Below are 25744 nucleotides of genomic sequence, written 5' to 3' on the forward strand. Positions count from 1 at the left end.
GTCCACAATTCTACTCTCTTCTCCAGACCACGGAAAGTTTATGGCCCTCAGGCTGCCCACCCTGATTGACCTCAGCAACTTTCTCTTCCAGAAAGGAAACTACCCTCTCTAGGTCTTCCTCCTGAGAAGCCAGACTCCTTTCTCGTCCTAGCTCTTGCCCACTCTTTCCTTGCTTTGCCCGTCACAGCAAAGGGTGCAGCATCTTTTGAGCGTCCTCCTCCCCTGTGCAGCTGCCTCCCTGAAGGACATCCTTCAAGGAGGATGAAGGGGGGGTGTGGTGAGCAGTGTAGGGGTGCTAGGGATCTGGTGTTGTTCCCGTTGCCTCAGGAGTGTACAGAAATGTGCTATGCTGATGAATGGGACCCAGAGCCTCGCAGCCTCTTTGTGAAGCCTGGAAGAGGAGGGTCTCCGAGGAGGCTCTTTGGCTTCCTCCTAGAATGGCTCATACCAGAAATTCCAGCTTCCTCTCTACCCTGTGGTCAGGGCCCTCAGCCCAGCTGGGCAGCAGCAGGGTGCTGATCAGTTATTAAAAGCTGAGCTGGTGGCTGGGCTCAATACAATTCATCAGGCGATGCCCCCTGGGAGTGATGGATGATGACAAATTGGGGGGGGGGCGGTCTCTGAGCTACCCATGGCCACAGCTGGGGAAACTCAGCCATCAAAGCCCGGGGTTCTCCAGTGGGGTGATTCTGAGGGCCAAGGGGATCAAGTTTCGGGCAAATGGGTTAGGGGCGGAGAAACTCTACTACAGGAGACATACTGCTGCCTTGTGTGGGGCCCCAGCAGCTCAGGGGCACAGAGCTGAGCTAGACAGAAGGTGGGGGGAAGGGTTGGCAGACCCCTCTGATCCCAGCACTGCAGGAAGGAGGTCTGGGAGGGGATAAGCAGGAGGAGGGACAGGACTGGGATTGGGAGGGGGCTTCTGGGAGATCAAGCAGTGCCACTTAAAGCAGGTGTGGGGACCTGCTCAGGACAACTGCTGTGGCCTCGCTACCAGCCAGTCTGCAGGACCTCAGCTCTAGCAGGGCTGGGCCTCAGAGAAGAAGGCTCTAGTTGGTCAGGAGCACTCTGCGGTTGCCCAGATCAATCAGGAGTGGAAGGAGCCCGAAGGGGACGTCAAGGGAGCACTCCAGGTGAAGTGGAAACCAGGCCTTGAGGGCTGGAAGGGGCAGGAGCCAAGGGAGAACCATTCTGAGGGACCAGATTGCAACCATGGACATGGCAGGGGACTGGGAAGTGAGTGGGAGCTTTAAAGAAAATACGAGAATGTTGCAAAAGTCACGTCAGAGCAGAATCCAAGTTCTGGGACAAGAGATGGTGGGAAAGCCCTGTCTTGTGGTCAGCAGATCTGCCAGCAGTCAGTGGTCAGCGTGAAGTTCAAGCCTGCTTCTCAAGGCTGTATCATGGCAGTGCCACCCAGGGAGGACGTAAGAGGGAAGGCTACTCCAGACCTTACAGCTGAGCAGTCTTCATGGCATTTGTATCACTCCATATCTGAAGGTCGGGTAGCCTGAGTAGCATCTAGAAGCCACCTGCCTTCCGCTTATTGTCTTCCTGGAAGGTAGACTCCTTATTCCATGAGAGTAAAAAAGTCGCCTCTGCCCTATGCAGAAGTTGAGCTCCTCTGGTCCTCTGGGAGGGGAACAACGCGCCACTCCCCTGGAACAGCCAGCTACCCTCTTCTGCTTCACCTTACCCCAACTCAGCACACGGTGGTATAGGTGAGGAGGCTTAGAATTCCAGCGAGGCATCCCATGATGCTCTGACCCTCCTGTTTGGCAGAGGAAGAAAGAGATAAAGAACACCCACGCTAACCTCTCTCAAGCTGAACAGCCAACAGACCTGTTTCCCTGTTCACTGTGTGGCATCAAGATAGTTTGGCTCCTGTGTGTGCTGAGGTTGTTTGATGACGATGATGATGATGATGATGATGATGATGATGATGATGATGATGATGATGATGATGATGAGTGTGTGTGTGTGTGTGTGTGTTATGCTGGTAAGCAGACTCCCAACTGTCTGCCTTCTTGGAACTGAGGCTGCCTTTCTGTTTGCCTGCATGATCTCTGAACTGCCACCCAGCCCCGCGGTGGACTAAAGCACCCAATGGGCTCTGTATCTTTCTGGGGTTGGGGTATAGCTAAGTTTTTGATGCTGTGTGATTTGGGGTGTGCTGCTGGACTTAGAGTCCAAGGTTGGGGTAGGAGGGTGGAGAGAGATGGGGATCTGTGGGCTCTGGCTGCTGCTCCCGGGGATTTGAGCCTTCTTTTTCCCTCTCCCCAGGCTGAAATCCTGGGGTTTTTGAGTGGATGTGTATGCTTGTGAAGTTCTGAGGGGCCTCAGGGGAAGCACTGATGTTCTGGGGGTTCTCTTGGAGTTACTAACATGTAGGGGTACTGCTGAGAGGCCTTCTAAGGTTCTGGGGGTGCTTGCTCCCCTCATTCCTGGCAGGTTGCTATTGACTTCTTCTGAGCTTAGCACTTTGCCCTTTGAAGATTTTGATAACCACAGACACACACGTGGACCTCTATTCCGGGACACAAACATTCCTCAGGTTTAATCAACTTGAACAAAAACACCGAGAGGAAGGAAGCCCTATTCCAAAGCTTTTAAGGACCAGCTCCATTCCAAGGGACAAGGTTTCTCCCTATCGAGCCTAGACAGCCAATGGCCTTAGCCTGAGGAGGCCTTGGCATTTTGGTCAGCCAAGACCAGCCTCACCTCAGTCGTCAGAGCTCACACAGGCTAGAGTGGGAGGCAGCCCTACCCTCCCTTGCTCTGTGTTCTCTTGGCTTCTTGTTTTCCCTCTCTCAGCTTCCTAAGACACATCGTTTCTTGTGGCCCTGCCTAGACCTTTCTGACCTCAGGATCCTGTTCCATACCCTGCCAGGAAGTCCCCAAGACTGTTTTTCCTCCCTTGCCCTTCACTTTCCTCGGGTCTCTACTGTTCTTTCTCGCAGTTGCCTCTTCTCTGCAGCACTCCGTCCTGAGGGCAGAGCCCACCTGCTGTTCTGGGTACCTGGGCCTCTATGGAGCCAGCTCCTAGGGGCAGGCTGGGCCTGCTGCCCAGGACTTTACAGAAATCCTTCAAGGGCACGTCTTAGCATTCCTGACCCCAACCTTTCTCCGGCTTGCCCGTATGGCTAGGCGATTTATCCCCATCCTCTCAGAGCTAGTCCTCTGGTTTGTGGGTAGGAGGATCATGCTGTTCTTGTTTCAGTCTGAGGAAAAAACTTGGGATTAAGAAGTAGGTTCGTCTTCGGCTGCTGGAACATGATTACCCATTACTCATGGATCTTTCTCCCTGGTCCCACCAGAGTGGATGGGAACCAGAGGGTAGGTAGAAGTCATGGGTTGGGGGGAGACCTGCATAGCCATAGCCAGGCTCTGTGGCTTTGATATGCTTTGATCTGCTTGCTACAACAAGGTCTGGTGCGGTGCCTCCACATTCTCAGGGCCTGAAGTCACTGAAGACAGTCTTGGGGGAGAAGCCACAATAGAAGAATCTGTAGGCTGGATGCCATGGAGGCGGGGCTGAGAGTCACTCAAGGCTGCAGGGGCAGAGCCAACACTCGGGCACAGAGAGCCTGCCTCTCCCTAAAGGTTCCTATCCACTGCCATGTGGAAACCTGTCTTGCTTCCCCTGCCAGTGCTGCCCTGCCCCAGGCACTAGACCCAAGGCTGCTTCTGGGTCCATGCAAACAGAGAAAAACAAATGTTATACCTTCCTATCCCTGCCAGGGAGGTAGGGCTGCCATCAAGGTGGCTGCTACATCTCCCTAGAGAATAGGGAGGTGGTATCTTTGGATCTGGGGCAGCATTTATAGGAATCTCTTCTAGGGGAGCAGATTTGGTAGAGGGAGGTGGGGTAGTGGACATGTCTGACCTTGGCTATCTATATGACTTCACTCTTGAGTGAACAGAGGCTCCTTCAGGCAGCCTGATAGGGTTCCTCCCTCCCTCCCCTCATGTCTAGGCTCCATATCACCTGCCCAGTGAGGCCTTTGCACACCAGTCTTCCTAAAAGTGCTGGTTCCACACTACCCGCCTCTTCTCCTACTGTATTTTGATGGCTCACAGTGAGCTGTCCCTTTCTACCTCCCTATATGCTAAGTCTCATGGGATGACCCTGTGCCATCAGCAGGTGGAGACATGACTGCCACATAAAATATTTGGAATGAATGAATTAACAAGACTTGTGAGGTAGCAGAGAATCCCTCTAAGACAGGACAAGGTTGACAGGCAGAGGTTTTCAACCAGGAGTGTCTGTCCTGTTCAGGCAGCTGGCTACTGTCTAGGACTCAACTCTTTGTCACAGGTACCACAGGAGGCAGGGTTAAAATCAGTAGGGGCTGATTACTCCTTGTTGAGTGTCTGTTAACCTTGAGAGGTGAAGGGCTCCAGCAAGCTCGGGACATCGCAACCTTATGATATAGGCCCATGATTGAAGAAGGGCTACTGAAGCAAGGAACCTTTCTGCCAGACTGTTTCTGAAGTCTCTGTGATCTCGAAGCCAGGTAAAGTCCTAAGGTAAAGAGAGTCAGGGACAGAGAAGCAGGGCCCTGTCTCCAGAGAGCCAACAGCATGTCTAGGGGCTGGTTTGCCTGAACCCTGAGACCAGGTGGGCCTGGTGTTGACTCCTGTGCTGTGTCTGAGAAAACTCTGTCTTAGCAATTCTTCTGTGGAATCAGAGGGGAAGTCAGAGTCATCTTCCTGGAAGACAGGTCCTTTGGGAAGGAGGCAGAGATGGCTCAGAGGGCTCAGGTCCCCATTCGGCTTAATGGGTCTGGCTAGCAGTGGGAGGTGAGTTTGTGAGACTGAGACCTGTGCACTCTGAGCCTGTGCCAGGAGCTTCCCTCTATGGGGAACTCCTCTCGCTCTGAGCATTTGTCTTGGAGAGCCTCTGGCCAGCTGGTATCCTGCAGAGTTCTACCCAAAGATGACTTTCCTCAGGAATCCTCCTCACTCCCGCTGCTCTTTTGCCAAAAACAGTCCTCATGGGACTGATCAGGACACCCTTTGGATTCTCCTGGCAATCTTCAGGCTCTGGGGGTTATTTAATGTATGTTGGTAGGATAGGTTCCTGAACTGTGTTCCCTAATAGTCTCAACGTCCAGAACAGTCCTGGCACACAGTAGGTGGTCAGTAGGTTTCTGTTGAAAGAATAAATGAATAAATGTTTTTTAAAGGGGGGAGGGCATCAGATATCTCTGTGGGAAAAGACGTTTGCCACCAGGACCCAGTAACCTGTACTCTGTCCCACGCGATAGAGAAAGTCAATTCCTATATGTCATTCCCTGCCATGGCACGTGCTGCTCCCCCCCAAATACTACACACCCACCCGTTAGATAAATGTAATAAAAATGCTTTTAAAGCCCGTCTGGACAAGGTCATGGCCCAAAGTCTTTCAGCATCAGTGCTGGGAGAATTGTGGCACACTGAAGGGCTGGAAGCCGCAAAGTGTTGGGTCCCAGCTGAGAACAGCTCTTTGCTTTGTCTGCCTCTTGCTCCTCCCCACAGACTGGGCCAGGGAAGGGAGGGGGCAGCCAGGGGTCCAGCTCCTCTGGGAGGATAGGAAACTCTCACCCCTTCACCGGGGCTGGAACAAGAACAGCAGCAGGCAGACGAATCTTCTCGCAGGTCTGGTTTGAGTTTTGAAGGACTCATTTCCGCCTGTGGGGGTGAGTTATCTTCTTGTGAAATCAAGTCGTAAGAACAAAAAGGTTTGACTAGTGTAACACGTGTGTTCTCCCTCATATATACTCAGGAGACCATGTGGATAGGTTCCTCCCTGCCTCTGTGGCCAGCCTCAGTAGGGTGTTGTCCTAAGATGCCACAATACTGGGCTCTGCAGAGGGGCTGTGCCTAGCGGGGAGAGCTTGTTGGGGGCAGGTGCTGGAGGTAGGTAGACTTGCACATCCATCGGTGGGGGTGGGGAGGGGACTCATCAAGAATCGTGGTGTGTTCCCAGCACTGAGGCTATAAAGGTAAAGGGGCTGACCAGGGGCAAGCGGACACTGGGGGATGTTCTCAAGGGAGTTTGGCAAAGGGGGGAGGGCTTGGGCTGGACCCCAGAGCAGGAGGGGTGGGGAGCCCAGCTGTGGGACAGACCAAGTGGTGCCGGCCACAGCCCGCCCACCCTTTCATCTCTGCAGCTCCTTCCTCCTTGGTCCCCCCTTTCTACTCTGTCTGTGGGTCCATCTGGGTGGGCTTGGGGCGGGGAAGGAAGGGGTCTGTGCGGGCAGTTTGCACTAGGGAAATCTTTGAAAGTAGACCAGCTGGTAGCAGGTCAGTTGGCCCACTAGGTGCTCCAGCAAGAGCCTGGAACTCCAGGGGTGCAGGAAAGGACTGTCAGACCAAGCAAAAGGGTAGGAAAAGACAAGAGGAGACTTCTGAATGCTCCCCCACTCCCCTCCACCCCCACCCCACCAGCTCTTCCCTGACCTGAAGTCCCAGATGGCTTTTCCCAGAGAGCTAAAAGCAAGAAAGTAACCTTTGGGATTAAGAAGAAATGCTCCTTTGTTTCTGGTTTTCTTTCTTTCTTTTTTTTTTCTTTTAAGCCTCTTTTCACATTTGTATGCCCCCCTTTCTCTTTTCTGTCGCTCCCTTTTCTGGGTTCAAGAAAGAAGGGCTGGAGCATGGCGTCCCACGCAGGAGAGGATGGGAACCAGACCTCCTCCGGGATGACTGACGACTACAGCAGCTGGTACATCGAGGAGCCTCTAGGGCCTGAGGAGGGGCAGCCAGAGGGGTAAGTGTAGCATTTGGCTCAGTCAGCCATCAGAACGGGGCATGGTATAGAGATTACCAAGATGGAGGCAGAGAGACCCTGGACCAGTGTTTTAAGAGTGGCTCTTCCATTTATCTGGGGCGTGACACCAGGCAGGTCACAGCTTTAGGCTGTCTCTAATACCTGAGAACAACCGTTCTTGAGTTCTTAAGAAGGGCTTGAGGCCATCTGGCCTGTAGCCAGCCAAGATGGTAGCGGTGTGACTGTCCCAGACCTCTGTGGTGACTGGTATATGGTTTGTACCTGGGGCTTTACAAGCATGGGAGAGTCAGAAACCCTAGAAGGAAAACCTGGGGAGTCACTGAGGCAACCTTTGGCTCATCTCTGGTCCACGCTGAGTCGGGTTTAGGAAGGTACGGAAGGAGAGGAGGTCTGGTTTTAGCAGCAAGTGCGTAGACTAGCCCAGGGAAGGTACACATGCAGTCCAACTCACCCTCATCCCACGGGTTTCCTGAGAGTTCTTGGCCTTGACCCTTCTTATCTGCTTAGTCTGGGCACTGAGGTTTTCTGTGGCACTCCTCTCCCCTAAGACCGTTTGCCTCCATGGCACTCTGAGCTCAGCTCTCCCGGCAGTGTTCCTGGCCCCTGCTCCATCTGAGGGTTTTTGAAGAACTGGAAAGGTGAGGCAGAGAGGTGGGGGTGGAGTGGGATGGGGTGGAGGGGAGGTACTAAGCCAGATGTGTGTACATCTGTTCCCCATTAAAATTTGAAACTGGAGAAGGAAAAATGCTCAAGTGTTTCCCCAGAGGCTATGGCTGTGGCATGGCTTGGTTGGGGTCACCCAGCAGGAACTGAGGCCCCTCCCAGGCCCGAGGGAAGGTGCTGTTGTTCGGAGGACTTAGGGTTCTGGCCACCTGCAGAAGTCTGTGGTCAGCAAGGCCCTCGTGACCCCCTCTCGCCCAGTCTCCCCAACTCTGCCACATAGGCATGGGCTAGAGGAGGGGCCTAGGCTCTCCAAGGACACCAAGCTCCAAACTTGGGGTGAGGACCCAATCAGAAACTGTGTCCTTGTGAGTGTCAGGGACCAGGCTGGGCATGGGCTGGAAGCCAGGTGCCTGCAACTAGTTCTGGGTCTGCGGAGAGGGGGGTCTGTAGAGTGAAGGGGATTATTACAACCTTCTTATTCAGAAAACAAAACATAGCAAGTCTATACACAACTCCACCTCTCCCCCACCCCTACCCCCACCGCCAAAGATGAGAACTGAAATCTGGGAATACAGGGGATTCCCTAGGAGATGAACTTGGGTTCACCTCTGCCTATGTGAGTCAGACACCCCAGGGGTGTGCTACTTCAAAGCTCCAGGATGCAGACTCTCTGTACCTTAGTACGGTGCCCTGCACCGTAGGATGGAGCTAGGGTGGGGTCCCAGGGTCAGGATGGACTCAGTCACAGACTTCTAAGCTTGAGACCTCTGCCTTGCACAGGCGGGATTCCCAGTGCCTCCCACACCGGCTTTAACCTTGCCCTGGCCTCCCTCTGGGCCAACAAGCTGAGAGGATTGTCTAGTGCCAGTGTCTTCTCTCCCTACTCAAGCTCTTTCTGCACCCCAGGGTTGGCTCTTCCCTTCTTTTCCTGAGGGGATGCCAGCCTCTGTCCAGCTCAAGTCCCAAAGCTCTGTAAAGGTTACTTTTTTATGGCTGTGATCCAGTTTGGAGCCTCTCAGCCATCTTCTCAGAAGCCTGGTAGAACTTTTTCTCCCTTCTATACTCTTCAGTACCAGAGAGGTAGTTCCTTGCCCTCCCCATGGTAATATCTGTGTTATCCTGTCTGATCAATCACACAAAGCCTGAGTCCCCAAGCATCTTAAGTGAACAACTAAACTAAGGCGTCAGGAACATTACGTTCAATAAGGACCAGTGTTTCTCCAGATAGGGTTTTAAGTAAGGTTTCCAGGGTTTGAGGTGGCTTTTAGTTTGATGTGGGCTCATGAGAAAGTGACCAAGTTGCTCAAGGAACAGAGTACTGTATCCCTGTCCTGGCAAGGCTGGAAGCCCAGGACTGAGCAGGACTAGACATGGAGAAGGGCTTAGGGAATTGAGCGGTACTCCCAAGGCTCCAAGGCTGATCATATTGCACTTGGGAGTGAGAGGCTACAAGACCCAAGCTCAAGCCAGGTAGTGGTGGTGCATGCCTCTAATCCCAGCACTCTGGATTCTGTGAGTCCGAGGCCAGCCTGGTCTACAAAATGAATTCCAGGATAGGTTCCAAAACTACAGAGAAGCCCTGCCTCATAAAACAAAAAACAAAACAAACAAGACCCAGGCTCAGGCAGTGGCTATCCATCCCCTGTGCCCTTGCATGACAGGCATGTTGCTTACGGGAGTGGCTTTGCTGGGGCTAGAGATGGCACATTAAAGACCCATGTGACCCCTCCACCTCAATGATGATCTCAAGAAGTCCCCAGGAGAAAACCAGGTGGAGGGGGGAGGCCAACCAGCAGATGGTCCCAGGGCTCAGCACACCTGTTTGCTTTCTTTGCTACTCAGCAGGCAGGTGCCTAAGAGGGTGGCCTAGCCTCCTAACCAACAAAACCAAGCCATAGCAGATACCTTTCAGCTCCATCCCCTCCCCCTCCCCTTCCCAACTCCTCACTCTTCTCCCCCACGTCCCCATCCCACACACGCCACACCCCCATCTTCCCAGGTCTCTCTCACATTGGAAACCTCCCTCTGGCTCTCAGATGCAAGCTGGGCATTCTAGAAAACTATCCTAGCCCTGGCACCCAGCCTGTCTGCTTACCCGTCTTTAGTGGAAGCTTTCTCTGCCACGTGACTCAGCCATGGATGGTCCTCCTTGAGCCTTTTATTTCCATGAGTTTCTTGCTGTGCTTCAGGGCAGGATCTCTGCCAGCGCCCAGGGAGCCTCTGTGGTGATTAGGAAAAGGGACCCTTCATTTAGTGTGTTCAGCTCAGCAGGCACAGAGCATGGATTTCTGAGTCGTGTCCTTGTGCAATAATACAATCTGTTTTGCTGCACCCCAAAGCCTTTAATGAGATGGAATGGGGAAAGAGAAAGGACCCTTCCGGTTCTAGATCCTTCAGGCAGCAGAAGCAAATCAGACAGGGCTAAAGGCTAGACTACTTGATTCAGGTCATAGGCTCAACCTTTGTAGGTCTGTGGGTCTGGGAGCAGTCAGGAATCCCCTAAAGGTTAATGGATGATGACGACCTTGGAGGACAGAAACTATTGGGGTGACCAAGAATAGATATTCAGACCAAGCTTCACTACTATGTGTTTCTCAGGAGTCTCTTGTCTCTAGACCTATAGCATGGCACAGGACCAGCAGATACAGGGGCATAGGGATCCAGACTGACCCTGAAGAGCAGAACTAGGCAGCCTGGGGTCGGGGTAGAGGAAGGGAGATGCTGGTGAGACCTCCTAGGACCCTAGATCCAGCTAAACCTATGGATCATTTTTTTCCGTAGGGTGAAGCCACCCTGCCAGCCCAGCATACCACCTGCCCTGCACCATGCCTGCCTGGCCTCACTGTCAGTAAGTCCAGCCTGCCTCACCACCTGCTGCCAGTCAAGGCAGAGAGATTTATGTTCTTATTTGGGACGGTGCTGAGGACCTAGTGCCCCCCAAACCAGACATACTGACCAAGTCTAGTCTCTCACAGACTCTGTCATCTTTTAGCTAGTCCCCAAGATGTCACCTGAGCATGTGTTGGGTGGGTGAGGAGCCTTTTCAGACCTACAGGGACAAGTCTTGGAACTCAGACCTCCGGGAAGCCTGACACCCAAGCCCTCTCTGCTCTCTCCTTCCAGCTCCTGGCTCTGCTGTTACTGGCCTTGCTGGTGAGGCGCCTCAGGCTTTGGCCACGGTGTGGTCATCGCGGGCCCGGACTTCCCAGGTTGGTGCTAGGCTCTGGGAAGCCCCACTTGATGCCCAGCTGACAAGGTTACTCTGGGAGGGTGGGTAACTTCTTAAGTGCTTTAAAGCCAGCTCTGACTACACAGACACCCCTGTCTCTCTCAATCTGGAGCCCTCCCCTCCCAGAGTTCTTGGCTTAGGCAGGAGGGTATAACAGAAGGAGGTGGAGAGGCTGCTCCATTCACCTGCTTCACCTGCTTGAGTGTTCAGGAGATGGGGTAAGGAATTTCAGGGAATGGAAGGCCCTGGTAGGAAACCCTCTGACTTAGAGTGGCCTAGAGTGGCCATCACCCCCTGATGTCATCTCAGTCTCTTCCCTTGAGAACATCCTGGGATCACGATCTGTGAGTGACTGCCCTTCAGCCCCCATGGCTGCCACTTTCTTTTTCCCTTTTCCTTTGGCTGTGTGACTCACTTCAGAGAGTGAGGCAGGGGACGTTCTGACGACACAGGACTGGGCTGAAGAAGGAGACAGCGAAAGTTAGGAAAGATAGCAGGTGCAAGTCCTGTGGGAACTGGGGGCTTCTGCGGGAGCAGGCTGGGATGTCAGGGCAGGGAGAAGCATGCCTTGCTGGGGAGTACAAGGAAAGAGGATGGGGCTCCCAGAAAACCAGGACAAACTAGAGTAGAGAAGCAGAGACCACAAGGCTGAGACTGCCGTGCCCGCTGTCTGCCCTCTGCCCTGGTCCACACCCAGCCCAGGGAGGCGGTCGTTGCACAAGGATGTTATGACTCGCTGTGTTCTCTGAAGGCCTGCCAGCCCAGACAGACAGATCTACTCCCATGGAGGCGGCTGTTTCCTGGAGCTCCCCTGGCGGGTGGAGCACCAAGAACTTGTTCCCACCCGCCCTTTGCCTCGGTGCCCAGCTGAGGATGGGTGAGAGGCCCTTCACAAACATGTTGATAGTGAGTGAATGAACAGTGAAGAGAGACCTCCGTTCTTCCCTTTGCATGGTAGACTGACGACTTCACAGTTTAGGGAGCATAGTGTGGAGGGGCAAGGCTAAGGGACTGAGTGCCTTCCTTCTATTCTGTCCCTGTCCATGGCAGCCCTGTGGATTTCTTGGCTGGGGACCGATCCTGGATGGTGCCCACTGCTGTCTTTGTGGTCCTCTTCAGTAATCTGTGCCTGTTGTTGCCTGCTGAGAACCCATTGCCTTTTCTGAGCCTCAAGGCAGCATCCACCCCAGGTATCTGCGCAGGGACTTCGGGGCTGGCCTGATGAGACAAGGCAGGGTGGGGTCCTGGTTTATTGAAGTTGGCTGGGGGAGGTGATGGAAACAGGAACATCTGTCAGTAGGGGGTACGCTGACCGCACACTGACCTCTGTAGATCAACAATCTCCACAAAGGTGGACAATAGTAATAGCTCTAGTTTAGAGAGAACTAAGAGTCAGAGAAGAAAGCGGTGATTAAAAGTACTTAGCTTGCCGGGTACTTACTCAGGCACCATGCTAAGCACTACTCGGTTTGCCTTTGCTAAAACATTGTGCTTCTTTCTTTTTTGCAGACGGGGAGACAGAGACACTGCGAGGTAACTTGGCTAAGATCATAGCTTTTGCTCGAACCCAAGCAAAGTGAGCTCTTACCCACTGAAGAAGCTGAGGGGCTTGGGAGATAGACAGGGAAGAGGCTTCGGTGGGTATGTCTAGGCCCTCAGTCTTTCTCTCTGTTAGTGTCTCTCATTTGTTTCCCTTTCCAGAGCCCTGGAAGCTACTGGCCCTGCTCTACTATCCGGTCCTTTATTACCCTCTGGCTGCCTGTGCCACGGCAGGGCACCGAATGGCATACTTATTGGGCACAGTGCTATCCTGGGCCCACTTTGGAGTTCAGGTCTGGCAGAGAGCCGAGTGTCCTCAGGATCCCAAGGTAAGCCTGACTCACAGTGGCCTAGGAGAGATGGAAGCACCTGCTTGTCTCTTCTCACCTCTGCCCACACTCTGGGCTTCCCTGCTTCCCCCGATTATTCTCAGACTCTCCTGCACGTCAACCCATATCTGTGGCCAAGCTTGGCTGCTCTGGGGCTGAGGCCTGGGGTGGGGATCTGGGCTGTGTCCTCCGCAGCTTTCAGCCTAGGAGGGCAGAGTGAGGACGAGGAAGCCCACAGCACCCTTCCCCTGATTTCCGAGTCTTTTGGGGGGGGGCAGAATAAATAGACAGAGGCAAGTAGTCATGAGTGGGGAGATAGCCTAGGGGCCCAAAGAAAAATTCTAGAACCCCAGAACAGCTTCGCTAGCTCCTGGCTGAGATTATGAAGCTCCACAGGGCAGACCCAAAGATCAGCGGTGCAGGTGCATCGGCTTCCTAGGCAGACATCCCAGTTCCACGGCTTCACCACACTCATTTTCCAGGCATGGCTTCTCTTATTCAGCCACTGCTTTAGTCAGGCCTCGAAATACCCCTGTGGACAAAATAAAGTAAGTCCCTGGCCTTCTAGGAGCTGTCCTTCCAGAGGAAGAGACACAGTACACAGACAAGCAAGGTGACCCCACCTAGGGCTGAGTACTCAGGGAACAGAGTCACTTGTCTGAGACTTGGTTTCCCCTCTTGTCGATGGAGCTGGCAACACCCATCTCTCCAGGAAAGCGAAGATTAGGAAATTTTTAAAAATATAAGGATCACTTCTAATTCTAGTTCTTGGGAAGCTGAGGCAGGAGGATCACTAGTTTGAGGCCAACTTGGCTATGTAGTAAGATTTTGTCTCAAAATAGAAAACAAAGACCCCAAACACTAAAGCTAAGAAGCTTTTCTGCTAAGGCACTTGAGTATTGTTCACCACTTAGTACATGCTATGCTCTCAAAAAAAACACTGACTTGAAAGTCAAATCAATGAATACAGAAGGAGCGGACCCAGGAAGGTCTCCAGTGGGTGCTGGGGCGTGTACTAGGCAAGCTGTACTAGAAAAAATTGGGTCTTTGTCTAGGTTTTTATTTATTTAATTTTCATTTTTTAAGTGTAGGTGAGTGTTTTGTTTGCATGTATGTGTGTGTACCACATGCTTGCAGTGCCTGTGGAGGCCAGGAGAGGGCACCAGACCCTCAGAACCAGAGTTCAGACAGTTGTGAACCCGCCACGTGGGTGCCGGCAACCAAATCTGAACCTCTGGAAGAGCAGCCAGTGATTTTAACCTCTGGGCCATCCCTCTAGCCCCTTTTGTAGTCTAGTTTTTAGTAGTGTGTGTCCTAATGTTCTAGGAGCACAGAGACTGAGAAACTGGGTGACTGGTTGCAGGCCTCACTGAAACCATGGGAGTTTAGGAAAGGATTGTGTCACCTTCTCCGGATTCTGTTTAAGCTATTAGGGGCCCAAGTCGGGAGGCGAGCCAGTTTGGTGGCCCTAGAACCAGAAGGCTTACCATGGACCCAGGGCCATCCCCGGGGCCCTGTGTGGGGTGGGAAGGGATATGGATCCTGGGAAGAAGGCAGAAGGTAGGTCTGATTGTGTGTCTGTCTGTTCAGATCTACAAGTACTACTCCCTGCTGGCCTCCTTGCCTCTGTTGCTGGGCCTTGGGTTCCTGAGCCTTTGGTACCCAGTGCAACTGGTGCAGAGTGTCCGGTACCAGATGGAAGCAGGTTCCCAGGTAAGCAGACTCCCAGGTAAAGTGTGGACCAGGGCTTCCCTGACACCTGCCTTCTCAGGTCTGTGCCCCCTGTTTTATAAAACTGCATCTTTTTTCTATGTACCTGTACATGTATGCACGTATGTGTGTGAAAGGGAGTCATGGGGAGGGGGGTGTGCAGAGTGTGACCAGAGTCAGAGGACAACTTTCGTGAGTTCTCCTCTTCCACAATGTGGGTCCTGGGTCTCAAACTCAGGTTATCAGGCTTGGCAACACCTTACTCACTGCCAGCCCATAAACAATTTCTTTTCAGAATAACTTTTGTGCTGTCCTCTATCCCTGTCTCCAGGCAGAGGGCAGAGGCTGGGACAAGCTCTTGAAAGTCCCCAGGGTACCCAGGACCCTGGGCTCTGTGCAGAGCAGGGACTCAGCAAAGCAGAACTGAATCCATGGGTTCATAGTTCTGTCTTTGAAACCCTTGAGGGTACAGTTGGAGCAATGTGCTCTCTAAGAGTCCTGTGACTCTGCAGAATTCTGCAGATGTTGGGCTGCTTCAGGAAGCTCACTCTGACTGAGCTGAACTGTTGATGACGTCAGATGCAAGGCCGGGGGTGACTGGTGAAAGGGGCTTCCTGGAGGAGGCAGAATTCAGTGAGAGTCTGAAGGACAGGGAGGAGCAGAAGTGGGAGAAGAGCAGGCAAAAGAAGGAGCTGGAGAGAGGGGTGGGGCTGTGCCTGTGCTAGGGCAGGTGGCAGCACATAAGAGATACTCCACAAGGTTGAAGTTTTATCTGTTGGGAGAATGTTTGCCTAGCAACCATGAAGCCCTGGGTTTGATCCTGAGCACCAAGTAAAAGGGGGTATGGCTGCCTCCCAGAGGTTGGGACGTAGAAGAGGTAGAGGCAGGAGAACCAGAAGTTCAAGGCCAGCCTAGGATATAAGAGATATTGTCTTGGCCCGGCTGTAGTTGTTCATGCCTTTAACCCCAGCTCTCGGGAGGCAGAGGCAGGTGGATCTTTGAGTTTGAGGCCAGTCTGGTCTACAGAGGGAGTTCCTGGACAGCCATGGCTACACATAGAAAGTCTATCTTGTAAAACAAAAGAAACAAACAAAAAACAATCAACCAAACAACAACAACCACAAGAGAAAAGGGAGGGTTGTCTTAAAAAAAGGAAGTATTGTTGAATTGTTTGAAGGGTTGGATGTAATAGATGAATACCTCATGACAACACAGCATTATTGAAAGATACTAAGAACTTATCAAGAAGCTTCTAAGACCCTCCCCTGAGTCAGGTGCTAGTTGGAATTTGGGATTTCAGGATTACTGACTTGGATCTCCTGCAGGTAGTGCCCTAAGATGGGTACCAGAGCAAGCCCAGACAGTAATGTGTTGAATCTGTAGCCATAGGAACATAGATGCAGAGATCATGAGGCCTCCTGGGGAGTGGGGAGGGCAAGGTGAGGGCCCAGATGTATTGAGTAAGGCACAGACGGTTGGGGCAGGGAGCAAAGAGATGGGGGGGATCCAGCTGCAACCTCCGCCTGGCTGAGTATCTCTGGCACAAGCCTGAACTTGAACAACACAGTCCCCTTCCAGGCTACCCCCAGCTGATCTAGGGCAGGAAGCTGAGGAGCAGTCCCACCCAGAGTGGTATTCTCTTGGGTGCACTCTGCTTGGGCTACAGATTGGCACTGGGTTGAGGAGACACCTAGAGGAGAGGGGAAGCCCGTGACCTCAGGAGGCCTATCTGGTACAGGAGGTCCCTGCCTCTTGGATAGGTTCCATACATACCAGGACCCTAAGTGCTCAGCACTTTTGCCTTCCTGATGTTTACGTTCTCTGTGCAAGGCCTGTGGTCCCCCAGAGGACACGGTGGCCTGGGTTCATGTACTTAAGAGATTCCTACCACCTCCCAGGCTTTCCTCTGTCCCTCCTCCTTTCCATGGCAACCCTCTCCTCTAAATTTCAGAGAATTAAGCCCTTTTTTGGATGTTAGCCAGAAAGATTTAAGCCATAAGAGACTCAGAAAAGCTTTGAGCTGACCCCCTCCTACCCTGGGGTCCCAGATTGCCATGGCAATGGGTGACCATTGCCGACGTTCTCCCGCTGATCCAAGCAGAGGTTCATCCCACCTTCCCATGGGTCGCTGTGCAGGCAGCTTAAGGCCTGGAATGTGGTATAGGTAAATCCCATGGCCCTGTGATCTCCCCAGACCACAGTAAGCAGTAGCAGGAGAAGAATCTAAGGTATATGCTCTAGACTGGCACCATCTTATGTCCTGAGCAGCAATAAGCCCATGGGGCCCAGGCTTTCCTTGGCCCCAGTACTGCCTAGAAGAGGCCAGGAAGCCAAGATGTGACTAAGAGGGAATCTTGGGAAGAACGTTCCAGGTTGCAGGCTGTGTGGTAGGAGATCTTTATTTGTGGAGAATGTTGCTTTCCAGGGAATGGCCCCTGTTCCCACGAGACACAGGTCAGCCTCCCCACACTCCACCACCTCTGTCCTAATCAGGAGGCATTACTTGGTGTCCATCCATCCATCCAATATCCTTGACCAGGGCTCCAGGGACAGCTGGTGGCAGAACTCAACCATTCCAACATTTGTCCACACAGGGTCTGCAGACCAGCTACTCTGAGAAGTATCTGAGGACCCTCCTCTACCCAAAGAAGCTGGGCAGCTGGTAAGGTCTGGGCATACCTCAGTAGGCAAGAAGATGAGGTTCTGGGAGCCATGTGTGGGAAGATGGGATTGGGTGAGTGCTGTGGAGGAGGTTCCTGTTAGTGGCACGGCCTTGGAGCAGAGGGCTTCTCCTCAGGCTCCACCTACCTGGGTCTGTCTGCAGCTCCCGCCCCACCTTCAAGCACAGCCTCCTGTCTCGAGCCTGGGCCTGCTCCCAACAGTCCATCTACACTCCACAGCCAGGTATGTGGTGCAGGGGAGGCCCAGAATTACGCTGAGCCTTTGCCCGGAGAAGCTGGTGGGAAGGGGCAGCCCATTCCTCATATGTGGGCACAGCTGCCAGTTCTGGACAGGGGACACACTGGCCTGGCCTGGAAGGGATGGGGCCAGAGGCTGGGCCACTTTGCTCTCCTCATGCCTTCTTTCGGAAACTGTAGGATTCCGTCTGCCCTTGAAGCTGGTGATCTCGGCCACTCTAACAGGAGCAGCCACTTACCAGGTGTGTCCTGCAGTCTGCAGTGCCCTCTGTCCCCAAGCCTCTGTCCTTAGCCCCCAAACCTGGGACAGCTCAGGCCCCAGTCAGATCCCCAGGTGTGCTCCTTCACCCAGTCAGCTGCTCTGCACCTCCTGGAAACACTAGCTTACCCAGCGAGAGGGATGACAGCCCTCAGCAGGTTCACAAGTTTCAAAGTCAACATAAACAAAGATTTAAACTGTACCTCTATTGCTGGCCTCTTGGGTGACCTTACCAATTTTCTCCATCTCCCTGAACCTATTAACTCATCTATAACATAGAAGAAATAAAAGCACTTCTCTATATTGGGAAGATTTTGTGAGTTACCAAGTTGGATAAATCATCACCACCTTTAGCATAACTTTCAGTGACAAGCTGCCAGGGACTAGGGCTGTAGCTTAGTTGGTAGAGCGCCTGCGTACATATATAAAGCCCTGGTTTAATCTCCAGTATGACGGAAACACATGCCTGTAATCCCAGCATGGAGGAGGTAGAGGCAGGAGACCCAGAAGTCCAAGATCCTTCCCAGCTATAAAGTGAGTTTGAGGCCAGCTTGGACTAGAGGAGATCCTGTCTCAAAACACAAACAAATAAACAACAACAGTAAAACAAACAAACAAACAAAAACCTCCTGGGATGAAATAGGTCTGGTTTCTTACCATTTTATGAACGGAAAATTTAGGCTCAGAGGCCCGATTCAGCCAACTTCCTACAGCTAGTATCTCAGGGCAATCAAAATTTGAATCCAAATCTGTCTAATTTTAATGCTTATTTGTTTTTTTTTTTTTACCATTGAAAAACTTAAAATCTCTCTCTCACATCTACCCCTGGGTGTGTGTGTGTGTTTGTATGTATGTGTGTGTGTGTGTGTGAGTGTGTGTGTGTGTTTGTGTGTGTGTGTTTGTGTGTGTGTGAGTGTGTAGGCCAAAGGACAGCTCCCAGTGTCATTCCTTAGCTGCCATTCACTCTGTATTTTGTGACAGATCTCTCACTGGTCTGGCGCTTGCCAAGTAGCCCAGACTGGCTGGTTAGCAAGCACCAGGGACCCGCCTGTGTCTGCCTCCCCAGCACTGGGATTATAGGCAGGAGCCACCATGCCCAGCTTTTTATATGGGTTCTGGAAATTTGAATTCAGGTTTATGCTAATCAAATGCAGTAAAGCGCACCAGACACTTGACTGACTGAACTATCACCCCAGCCCAAAGCTGGAAACATTTATATTCTGAATCTTAGATAGATAGACAAGTAGAAGGAAATAAATGGAGACATCTGTATGGAGGCCTAGCCTTGGCCTCCTGGGGCTAAAGTTATACCTTCAAGTCACATTCTGTTTGAAGGCAGAAGGACCCACTATCAGGACAGTTGGGAGCATGTGGCTGCAGCCTGGTACAGTCTCCTCTAGTAGATTAGGAAACACTTTTTTAGGTTGGTAGGGCCTGATATGCGCACATCTGGCCCCTCACCCCGACCTCATGGTGGGGCTTTTCCAGGTGGCCCTGCTGCTGCTGGTGAGCGTAGTGCCTACTATGCAGAAGGTGAGGGCAGGGATCACCACGGATGTCTCCTATCTGCTGGCTGGCTTTGGGATCGTGCTCTCCGAGGACCGGCAGGAGGTGGTAGAGCTGGTGAAGCATCACCTATGGGCTGTGGAAGGTGAGCTTGCCTGGTGCCCCTAACGGCCCTAGTGAGGACAGGAGACAGGCTACTGGACCGGTGACAGCCTGCCATGAACAAACAGTCTGCCTTTGGTCATCTCCTTCCTGCTCTGGGTCTCTACTCCTCATCTCAAAATGGGGGCAGCTGGAGCTTCCACAGCTCTGCAACCTATGATTCTTATCAACCTGTGTGACATCTTCCTCTCTTCCATCCCAGTGTCTTTGACCAACTAATTCTCTAGCTAGAGTGACAGAGAAGGTGTCTTGGCTTCTGTGTGACTTCAGGGTGGGAAGGGAAGAGAAGCCATGTATGTGGGATGGAGTCTGAGATTTCTGGGCAGTCCTCTTAGCATGGGCTGCACCTGGCAGAGCACCTGTTTTCTCTTCCCATCTGGACCACCCCTCTTCCCCTGCTTCCCAGGAGACAAGTCTCTAGGCAGGGAACCACACCAGCTGCCCCTTCAGTGGTCCCATATAGCTTACGGCTACCTTCCTACCTACCCCCTACTCCCTCCCAGTCGCTTTGTGGGGACACATGGGGAGGGGCCAGCCTCAGGTTGTACAACCAGGCACAGTAGATAGAAGGCAGATCTCCTAACGTCCAAGTGAGGGCTCCCTTCCACCCTGTCATAAGGCCTGACAGTCGTGACTCATGGAACTTGTACCATTAGTCCACGTGAGGCTCCCTTGTTGAAATGAACATTCTGGCTTTGGGGGATTAACAAGCAATGGCTGGAACTTAGGAGGCTAACATTGCAGATGGGGGTGTGGCTGCTTTGTCTGTTTTCCTGACACCATCCCAGGGCATGCTGATAGTATAGGGCAGAGAATGGGGAGTATATGGAGGCATGGACTGCCAAGCCCTCCCTGGACAATTCCTTGTGGGCTTGCTGTGAGTGAGGTTGACTGGCACGTGGGTTGAGAAACATGTCAGCTGCCTCCATGATATTCTTACACATGTCTTCAGAGCTCTCTATCCACCATTACATTCTTACACATGTCTTCAGAGCTCTCTATCTACCGTTACTGTTACAGAGACTGTGGACCTGGCTGTCTCAATGTCTGTGTGTGAGGTCAGGGGTATGTGGGAGAGAGTTAACAGAGGGGCCCCACCCAGCATGGCCATCAGCGAAGCTTGTGATAGTCACAAGGACTCTTGATGTCCAGCCATATGATCAGGAAGAGGGGAGCTGCAGGTAGATGACAGGTAGGAATCTCTCATTGCAGGGGTCATAGCAATGTAAGCAACAAAACCAAGGTGAAGGCCAGGTCTACGGTTCAAGCTGCCCTTTCTCTTTCTTAGCTATCGTATGTTACTGGACAGGACGGGCCTGTAGAGAGGGACTGGTGCTGGACCTAAGAACTGGAGCTGGGTCCCAGCAGCTTCCCCTTAGAGTGAGGTATAGGGGTCAGAGGCTGTGCAAGACCCTTCATCCCCTGACCTCCCCGGCTTTCTCTCCCATCCAGCATGTTACATCTCGGCTCTGGTTTTGTCCTGCTCATTAACCTTCCTGCTCCTGCTCCGCTCCCTGGGGACTCACAGGTCAGTGACAAGCCCTGACACTCCAGGACAGAGGTAGGGCAGGGGTCCAAGTCCTGAGCACTTGAGGAATCCCAGTCCAGGAGGAAGAGCGAATCCTCTGTAGGCCAAGCTGCCATAGGGCACCCCTCCACCAGCAATGACTGTATGTGGTGGGAGGAGAAGGAGAAGAAGGCTGCCCCAGGGACATGTGTGGCTGTCTTTGAGATCTGTGAGTGGTACAGGGCACGACACATTGTCGGGGAGTTTGCCTGTGAGAAGGACCCTGGGAGGGCTCGTAAAGAAGAATCCAGTTCCAATGGTCCAAGAGCATGGGACTGAGAGAGAAGGGTACCAAAGGCAGAGTGACCGCAAGAGAAAGAGCAGAGAAGTGGGAGGATGGAGGGGGAGAAGAAACCCTGGAAGGTGGAGGGGTGTTGGGGTTGGGGAAGCTGTTCCAAGAAATGAGCAACATAGAGAACTGATCCACCTTCTCTGGGTACTCGGCAGGCCTCAGAGTTTTCACTCAGGGATTTAGGCCACAAAGTTGGCCCTACTTGCCCTGGCATTTGAGGCCCTCTGCCTCGCCTTCCTCCTGGTGGCCCACCTGGGTTCCAGTTCCATCATTCCCAGTGATCCGGTTTTGCCTCTGTCCGGGGTCTCCTAAGGCTACCCAGACTTACCTTTTCTGGAAGTCCGCTTCCAGACTATTAATCTCCACGCTCCTGCAACCTGAAGGTTCCCTGCTGATGGCCAGATGCGCACCCTGGGCTACCATTTAGAGGGACTATATTATTCCCCGAGGTCACTTTTCTCAACCCAGGGCTAATCTTCAAGCACTGCACCGAGGGGCTAGCCTGGACCTGGGTCCCCCGCTTCAGAATACTCACCCATCTCGCCAAGCCATCGTCTGCTGGATGAGCTTCAGCGCCTACCAGACAGCCTTCTGTTGCCTTGGTGAGTCCCCCTTGCCATGTTCCTAGGGCTAGGCCCTGGTGGAAGGGATGGGTAGTTGGCAAGTGTTTTCCTGGGCTGGGTAGGGCAAGAGCAGTCGGAGGAACCTATTACCCCCCCCCCCATTACCCGCTCCGTGCATGTGTTCAGGAAGCTTGCTCTGGATGACAGTGTAGGAGCCCCCTGAAAGGGGAGCCCTTCACATGAAGGTATACCTGGGTAATTGTGGGCACGATGAACCTGGGTCTGGATGTGGCCCATGGCTGCTTCTGTAAGGGAAGACTGGCCATAATGGACTGCTTCAAGGTGAGGAGTTCCTCATTCCTGGGGATGCAAGTAAGGTTCCATGAGCATGGGACAGCTGCATAGCGTGTCACCTGAGAGAATCTGGTCAGATAACCCTCAAGTTCTAGACCATGTCTCGGGTTCTCCCCTTAGGAAGCACGTGCACAGCATACTTGAACTGCGAGGGATTTGGCCCCCTCCAAAGGCCAGACCTGGCCTTGAGATCCCCCGTTCCCACCCAGGGGAAGAGGGAAGGTGACGCAAGACAGAGGAAAGAGTAGACCTAAAAGTTGTGTTCCTCGTCTTGGTCCACCTTAGACCTCCAAAGCCCCCTTATACATCATCCCAGGCGAATGTATGGCCCGATGGTTTCCATAGCCACACTCAGCACCTACAGCTACTAAGCTCTGATTCACAGGCACACACACGCTCATTTAAAAGGTAATTTGTGCCTGAAAACTCAGGATCAAGTTGGGAGCAAAACCATGGATTTTGAGGCTACTGGAGTCTTACAACAGCCCTTTAAGGCAGGAACTATTATCCCTATTTTATAGAAGAATCCATGGCCCAGGCAATGACATGGGATGGAGGTAGCCACAGAAACTTCTGAGAAGACAGGGGCTAGCTGGCTCCCAGCGAACCTCCCGTCTGTCCCCTTGTCCCTTCTGCCCCCTGCAGGGCTCCTGGTGCAGCAGGTCATCTTCTTCTTGGGCACCACAGTCCTGGCCTTCCTGGTATTTGTGCCTCTGCTCCACGGCAGGAACCTCCTGCTCCTCCGATCCCTGGAATCTACATGGTGAGTGAGGCAAAGATCAGGGCTCTTGAACTTTCCAAAGCACCCTCTAACGGCACCTCTTCCCTCATCCTACCTACATACAGGCCCTTCTGGCTGACTCTGGCCTTGGCTGTAATCCTGCAGAACATAGCAGCCCACTGGATCTTTCTGGAGACTCACCATGGTTACCCACAACTGACCAACCAGTAAGATGGCCCTCTGAGTTTGTGGTTTCCTCAGGTCCCAGACTCTTCTCTCTTTCTGTAGATTTAACCTTCTAAAATGCCTCTTTCCTATCTGCCACAGAGCCAATCTTCTCCCGGGAGATTTTGGGGGTGATGAGAACCCATAGCCTTGCAAACCCAGGACCTAGTTCATGGTAGACACACACTCAACCACTGAGCTGTTAGTCCAGTTCTGTCTGGTGCCTCTGGCTTTGAGGGTCACTGATATTGTCTTCCCCACAAACTCCTCTACACTTTGGAGCAATAGTTTGGGAAAAATCTTGGCTCCAAAGAGGAACCTGGAGTTTGTGGAGGGGTGGGAGGAGCTTGGAGGAGGAAGGCGGGAACACCAAGGTTGTATAGATACAGGTGGAGGGCTGGGGAGATGGCTCAGTTGGTAAAGCACCTGCCATGCTACCATGAGGACCCGAGTCCAGTTGATCCTCAGCCCCCACATGATGGCGGCACATGCATGGAGGATCCCCGTGGCTTGCTGGCCAACTTAGTCCTGCTGAATCAGTGTGCTCCATGTGGAGCAAGAGATCCTGCCTCATAGCCAAGGTAGAGAGCGAGAGAGGAAGACTCTTACTAGTAAACCTGGGAGGTACAAAAGTACACCCATAAAATGTCAGTCACTGGATGGCAACAGTGCCAGTGGGCATGGAGCTGTGACGCTGGCCCAGCACAGGACCCTGGAGGAGGCCTGCCTCAGCCTTTCTCCTCTCTTCTCCAGGCGCATGCTCTGCGTAGCCACTTTTCTTCTCTTCCCTATCAACATGCTGGTGGGAGCTGTCGTGGCCATCTGGCGGGTGCTCCTCTCTTCCTTCTACAACGCTGTTCACCTGGGCCAGATGGACCTCAGCCTGCTGCCACCAAGAGCTGCCTCCCTGGATCCAGGTAAGGTTCCTAGGCAGGGACTGGGGACTGAGCTGTCCAAGCAACTGCCCCACGCTGACCTCTGAGCTGATCTGTGCATGTAGGCTTCTTGGGTACAGCAGGTTGTGAGCATTGCCAAGGCTCCATGGTGTAAGGCCATGTGTGTGCAGTGTGTGTGTGCTGTCAGAATTCCGTGAGTGTGTGCACAGAAATGGCAGAGCTGTTTGGTGCTGGACAGTCATGTGCAGCAGGGTGGGTGTGGTGTATTCTAACAGGCGTGCCAGGGCCTGTATGCAGTGTGTGTGCCATGCTTGGTTGGATGCCAGTGTGTACACATTTCCCTGGATGCCTCTTGGTGTTTCTGGGTACTTCTAGTCTGCCATGGGCTCCTCATGCCTTAGCTTTCTGTCTCCAACCTATCCTAGGCTATCACACATACCGAAACTTCCTGAGGTTTGAGGCCAGCCAGTCACATCCAGCGGTCATAGCCTTCTGCACTCTGCTCCTTCATGCGCCAAGTCCACGGCCCCAGCCCACGTTGGCCCCCCAGGACAGCCTCAGACCAGCAGAGGAAGAAGAAGGTACTTCTTCACCTGGGCTGGAGGTGTAAGACTCCCAGCTTCTCAGGGAGGAGTCACAGAAGACCTCTCCAAAATAGTGAGCAGCAGGAAGTCTCCCACCCTCTGTCCTCCAGCTTCCTGTTGTCAGCCTCCTGGCTGGGTCTCTGGGTAATTTTCTCTCTAATATGGATTTACACACTGTGTGTGCAGAGAGACTAGAATAGCTGTACTGGTTCTCTCCCCTACCCCCTGCTTCCTCCTGGAGTGAGACACCCCCTCCTTCTCTGCCCAGGAGGTCTATGGTAGGGTCAGATAGGCCTGCCCTCTCTTCCCGGACCCCCCACCTGCTGCTTTCAAGTCTGAGACTTCTAGTTCACAGACCTCATCTTCTCCCTCCTCTTCCACCAGAAGGCATACTTCTGCAGCCCAGCCTTCTACTATTCCCCAGTTGGTAACTGGAACCCTGGCTGTGCCTGGAGGTTTCAGACCTTTCTCAGGTCTATGGAAACTTGGCTGGAACTCATAGAAGGTCTCTCTCTCTCTCTCTCTCTCTCTCTCTCTCTCTCTCTCTCCCTCCTTTCCTTCCTCCCTCTCTGTCTCTCTCAGGGATGCAACTATTACAGACCAAGGACCTGATGGCCAAGGGAGGAGGACCCAAAGGCTGTCGGAGTAGGGCCCGCTGGGGTCTGGCTTACACACTGTTACACAACCCAAGCCTGCAGGCCTTGCGGAAGGCAGCCCTAAGTGGTGCCAAGGCCAATGGCACCCAGCCCTGAGGGTGAGGAAAACCACAGGGCCCTGCTCTTATGTGCTGAGGCACATTCCAGCCTACCATTCTCCCTCCCATCCATGTCAGCACTTCCCCTCCCCCAGCGGCAGCTCTGCCAAGCCTGCAGATCCCTGTGGGATCAGAGAACTGGAGTCGCTGTGTCTACACCACCAGCCTCAAGAGGACTTTGGTCTGTGCTTGTCCGCCCGGCTACCAGCTAGGGCTCTGGAGAAAACAGCTGGTGGGCTCTTAGTCCTGGAACTGGCAGAGCAGGGGTAGCCACACTTAGGCCTCTCTCTCTGCACTTAGTCCTGGAACTGGCAGAGCAGGGGTAGCCACACTTAGGCCTCTCTCTCTGCACTGCTTCTGCCAGCCTGCTGGGCCTCAGTGAGGCCCCTTACTCCCTGCTGGTGATGAAAGGTCTGGATATCTCCCATCCCAGCTGGCCCCACCTCAGTCCCAGCCCTCCCACCATGAAGGTGGAGCCTGTGCGGGCTTCTTTCTCCTTCCTCTCTCTTCTGGCCACCCTTTCCTGTGCAGCCAAGTCAGACTCCAAGAGGCCCCACTGAGCTGCCCGTTCCAAGAGCTACATATTTTTGTAGTTTTAATGCCGTTAGCTGTCATGAAAGAAGTTAGTGTGCTCCAGGTAATAAATGTGCCCCTGAGGAACATTCCTCCTCGCGGGGGAGGGCTCTCAGGGGAACACCTAC

At 53.0% G+C, this 25744-nt stretch overlaps 1 protein-coding gene across 1 annotated transcript; it reads left to right on the top strand.

Moving 5' to 3' along the window:
* Nucleotides 1–5606: 5606 nt before the first annotated feature.
* Stra6 (stimulated by retinoic acid 6) lies at nt 5607–25744 on the top strand. The gene is made up of 19 exons (XM_005369467.3): nt 5607–5681; nt 6623–6751; nt 10217–10283; nt 10559–10644; nt 11715–11854; nt 12174–12197; nt 12366–12532; nt 14123–14245; nt 16837–16904; nt 17067–17146; nt 17341–17402; nt 18908–19070; nt 20540–20615; nt 21415–21548; nt 22509–22626; nt 22710–22811; nt 23563–23726; nt 24131–24286; nt 24872–25744. The coding sequence occupies exons 2-19, from the start codon at nt 6639–6641 to the stop codon at nt 25039–25041; spliced, it is 2013 nt and encodes a 670-aa protein (XP_005369524.1). The 5' UTR covers nt 5607–5681; nt 6623–6638; the 3' UTR covers nt 25042–25744.

This window comes from Microtus ochrogaster, unplaced genomic scaffold (genome assembly GCF_000317375.1).
Source record: "Microtus ochrogaster isolate Prairie Vole_2 unplaced genomic scaffold, MicOch1.0 UNK49, whole genome shotgun sequence".
In the NCBI taxonomy this organism is placed as follows: Eukaryota; Metazoa; Chordata; class Mammalia; order Rodentia; family Cricetidae; genus Microtus; species Microtus ochrogaster.